The sequence below is a fragment of the Chiloscyllium punctatum genome, chromosome 7 (genome assembly GCF_047496795.1).
Source record: "Chiloscyllium punctatum isolate Juve2018m chromosome 7, sChiPun1.3, whole genome shotgun sequence".
NCBI classification, from domain to species: Eukaryota; Metazoa; Chordata; class Chondrichthyes; order Orectolobiformes; family Hemiscylliidae; genus Chiloscyllium; species Chiloscyllium punctatum.
Genome location: NC_092745.1, coordinates 49084500 through 49087808, shown reverse-complemented (window position 1 = coordinate 49087808; position 3309 = coordinate 49084500). Strand labels below are relative to the sequence as shown.

General features: G+C 42.2%; 1 protein-coding gene across 6 annotated transcripts in view; it reads right to left on the bottom strand.

Annotated features, from left to right (window-relative positions):
• Positions 1-516: 516 nt before the first annotated feature.
• The window catches only part of LOC140479628 (BMP/retinoic acid-inducible neural-specific protein 3-like), a 186390-nt gene continuing 183597 nt past the window's right edge, over positions 517-3309 (bottom strand). For all 6 annotated transcript variants that reach the window (XM_072573515.1, XM_072573511.1, XM_072573512.1 and 3 more), the window contains one exon: positions 517-3309. This exon is cut by the window's right edge and continues 840 nt beyond it. In XM_072573515.1, coding sequence (XP_072429616.1) covers positions 3036-3309 — 274 coding nt within the window. In that variant the 3' untranslated portion in view covers positions 517-3035.

Below are 3309 nucleotides of genomic sequence, written 5' to 3'. Positions count from 1 at the left end.
AGCGCCACGGACCTGGGTTCAATTCTGGTCTTGGGCGACTGTCTGTGTAGAGTTTACACATTCTCCCAGTGTTTGTGTGGGTTTCCTCCAGGTGCTCCGGTTTCCTCCCACAATCCAAAGATGTGCAGGTTAGGTGAATTGGCCATGCTAAATTGTTCATAGAGTGCAGGGATGTGTAGGTTAGGTGCATTAGTAAGGGGTGGATGGAGAGTAATAGGGTAGGGGAATGGGTCTGGGTGAGTTACTCTTCGGTAGGTCTTGAATCCCTGCAGTGTGGACTTGTTGGACCAGAAGGCCTGTTTCCAAACTGTAGGGATTCTATGATTCTGTGGTTCTAAGATATGGGCCAGAAGCAGGCAGGTAAGACTAGTTTAGTTGGGGATTATGATTGGCATGGACTGAAGGGTCTGTTTCTGTGCCGGATGACTCGATGGCTATAGGAAACCCTTCCTCTGAAGGAGCCATTAATAAGCTCATTGGATTACACAAGGAGACACAAACACACATGACACAGGGTTCCAAATATGGACTTTTCATCCAGATTTAATAATCAAAAATTAAACGCCCAAACCCTAATACCAGCAATAAAACAAATACAGATGAGGTTCTGTACACTGTCATTAATTTACAATGGAGCCAGAATCTGTCATTAGAAATATACAAAATGGCAGCGCACCGCACCTTTAAACAGCAAACTGCACCATTAAACAGCCACTTGACAATCGAGAACATTTCTCTCCTTAAACAAAGATACAAATAATTCTCCCCCTTGAGTGAAAGCAGCTTTCCTTTTGAACATATTTCCATATTCGAAGTTCTACAAATCCTTGAAAAGACCTTGCCTTCAAAGGAGTGTTTTGGAGATTTAGGGCCCTGACATCGGAGAGAGCGCACATTGTAAAATGTAGTGACATAGTGTGACAGCATTGTACATCAAAATTGTCTAATTAACACAGAACTGCAGAGCAATAGGCCATTTGCTATTCATTACCACATGCATAATACTGATCTCTATCAGAGTAGGTGCCATTTCATTGAGATTGAAATAAAGTTTAGCTGAGGTTAAAGGGGCACTGTTTATTTTGTTTAAGAGGCAACAGAGGAAATCTTAAAGCCAAATGGGTGAATTCGTGAAGTGCGATTCACGTTTTCAAAGGCTGTGTTTGTTTATTAATTTAGACATTACCCCTTTAAAGTAGCCATTATTGGACTGATTTTGCCAAGTAATCTGTCAATGAACATTTTCAGCTGTTCTGGCTGAATCAGGTCTCCGCTAAACTTTGCTGCACCATTGCACCATCTTTCTTCTCATGAAGAGCTGAACTTGTCTTTTCTGTCCTGCTGTTGGACAAAATCTCTGTGGCACCAAGCTGCTGCTGCTCTTCCACTCTGTCATCACTCTCTACTCAAGTTCAGGAGCCTGGGAACGTCCTCGATTTGCAGATGGATTTGACTGACTGAAATGGACTATCCCCAATGCCACACAACAATAGCAACAGGAAATTTTTTTTTAAAAATCCACTTGGTCTTTCAACAACGAATAAAGTTTTCTCTTTGGATCAGGGAAAACACAACATAGCTACAACAAAATATAAAGAATTTGTCTGATGTCTCATTTTAATTCAGATGTATTTTACCAGTTTCTCCAGAGTGCTGTCGCAACTAGTATTAATTCAAGAGGGTTTTGAGTGTGTACCCATTCCATTTATGAAAAAGCAGAAACCCTTATCTCCAAGACCATCCATTTGAACATCAGATCATACATCCCAGATTCCCCTATTGCTTTCAATCTGGCCTTCACAAGAAATAAGAAGATAAAAAAGCATCTAAAGGTCTTTTTACCCTGCTGAAATTTGCCTGTCCTGAACTCTTTACTGTCTGAGTAAGATCATTTTAGAATAGTTGAGAAAAGAATTGTGAACAGATAAGGATTTTTTTTTAAATGCACTAAGTTATGATGATCTGAAATACATTTTCTTTGAGGGAACTGTTGTTGAAAAGGGAAATTCTGAAGGGCTATGCGGAAAAAAAGTAGAGATCTGGAGCTAATTGGATAGTTCTTCCTAAAGTCCAGCACAGATAAGATGAGCAGAATGGTCTCAATACGAGATGGAGGATTCTATGGGATCTTCATACTGTTAATGCTGTACTGGTTTAAACTGTGGCTATCTGCAATTCAATATCCGTAAGACTCGACTGATGCATTTAACCAGGTATTATACTGGCCACACTTTGTTTCTTAATCGGTATTTATAGCCTTAGTCTTGGAGTAGCAAGATGGAGAATGTTTAGTATGTAGTGTTTCCCCAACATGATCTACGATTGCCTGTGCATGGCCTGAATCAGACCACACGCCTTCCTGTTCAAATTAAAATCACAAGACTTTGTGTTAGAGCATTTTGGATCATGACTGGTCTGATCTAGAAATAGGAAACTTGACTGAGCAACCACAGCACGCCGGACTTGCATATACAGTAAAAACAATGCCATCGAAAAATATTAGTCCCTCAACACCAAATATTAAAATAATTGTACAGCGGAAACAAAGAAAGTAACAGCTCACACCATTTTTGTTTCTGTGCTGGTGTTTGCTACAGGGACATGGGTCAGGAAGGTTAATACGGACTGGGTGTCATTTCTAAGCACTCCATTGTTTCAAACAGAAAACAGATGAAACGCCTTTCTCCCCAGCCCAGGCAAGGTTCACTAAATGTTCATTGTTTCCAAATCAGGAAGGAGCATGATGTCATATTCCACTTATGTCACCAGAGTCCTGGGTAGAACATATTGTATGAATATTCAGGTGTAAGGTTGAAGACGCTAGTGGCCATAGGGGGCAACAAAAATGACCTCCGCTCGTCTGTTGGCTCCTGTGATAGGACACTTCCCCAGTTCAGAATAAAGACCATTGAAAGGGGCGGGGCAGGAATCCAGTGTTAAACCAAACCAATTATGCACAAAAGAACACCGAAACAAAAAATAGAGAATGAATCCCCATATCGACACCTGCATTGTGCTGGAACCAGTGAGGAGGGTTAACTGCATAACTTGGTGGTCTCATTTTCGATCGAGTTGATGAGTTTGGCGTTGAAGGCCTGAAGGGAGGCTTGGATCCGGACCACCTCACTAGTGGACAGCTTCAGGCGATGGCGGAGCAAGCAGGTGAAGAGATCCAGACGCTGGTGGCCATAGGGGGAGAGCCTGTTGACACGATCCCGGATCTCCAGCAGTTGCAGCAGGGCAGAATCCTGCGAGCCCTGGGTGTATGGATAGTCCAGCTGCAGAATAAGATCCCGAATGGCGTCTGGG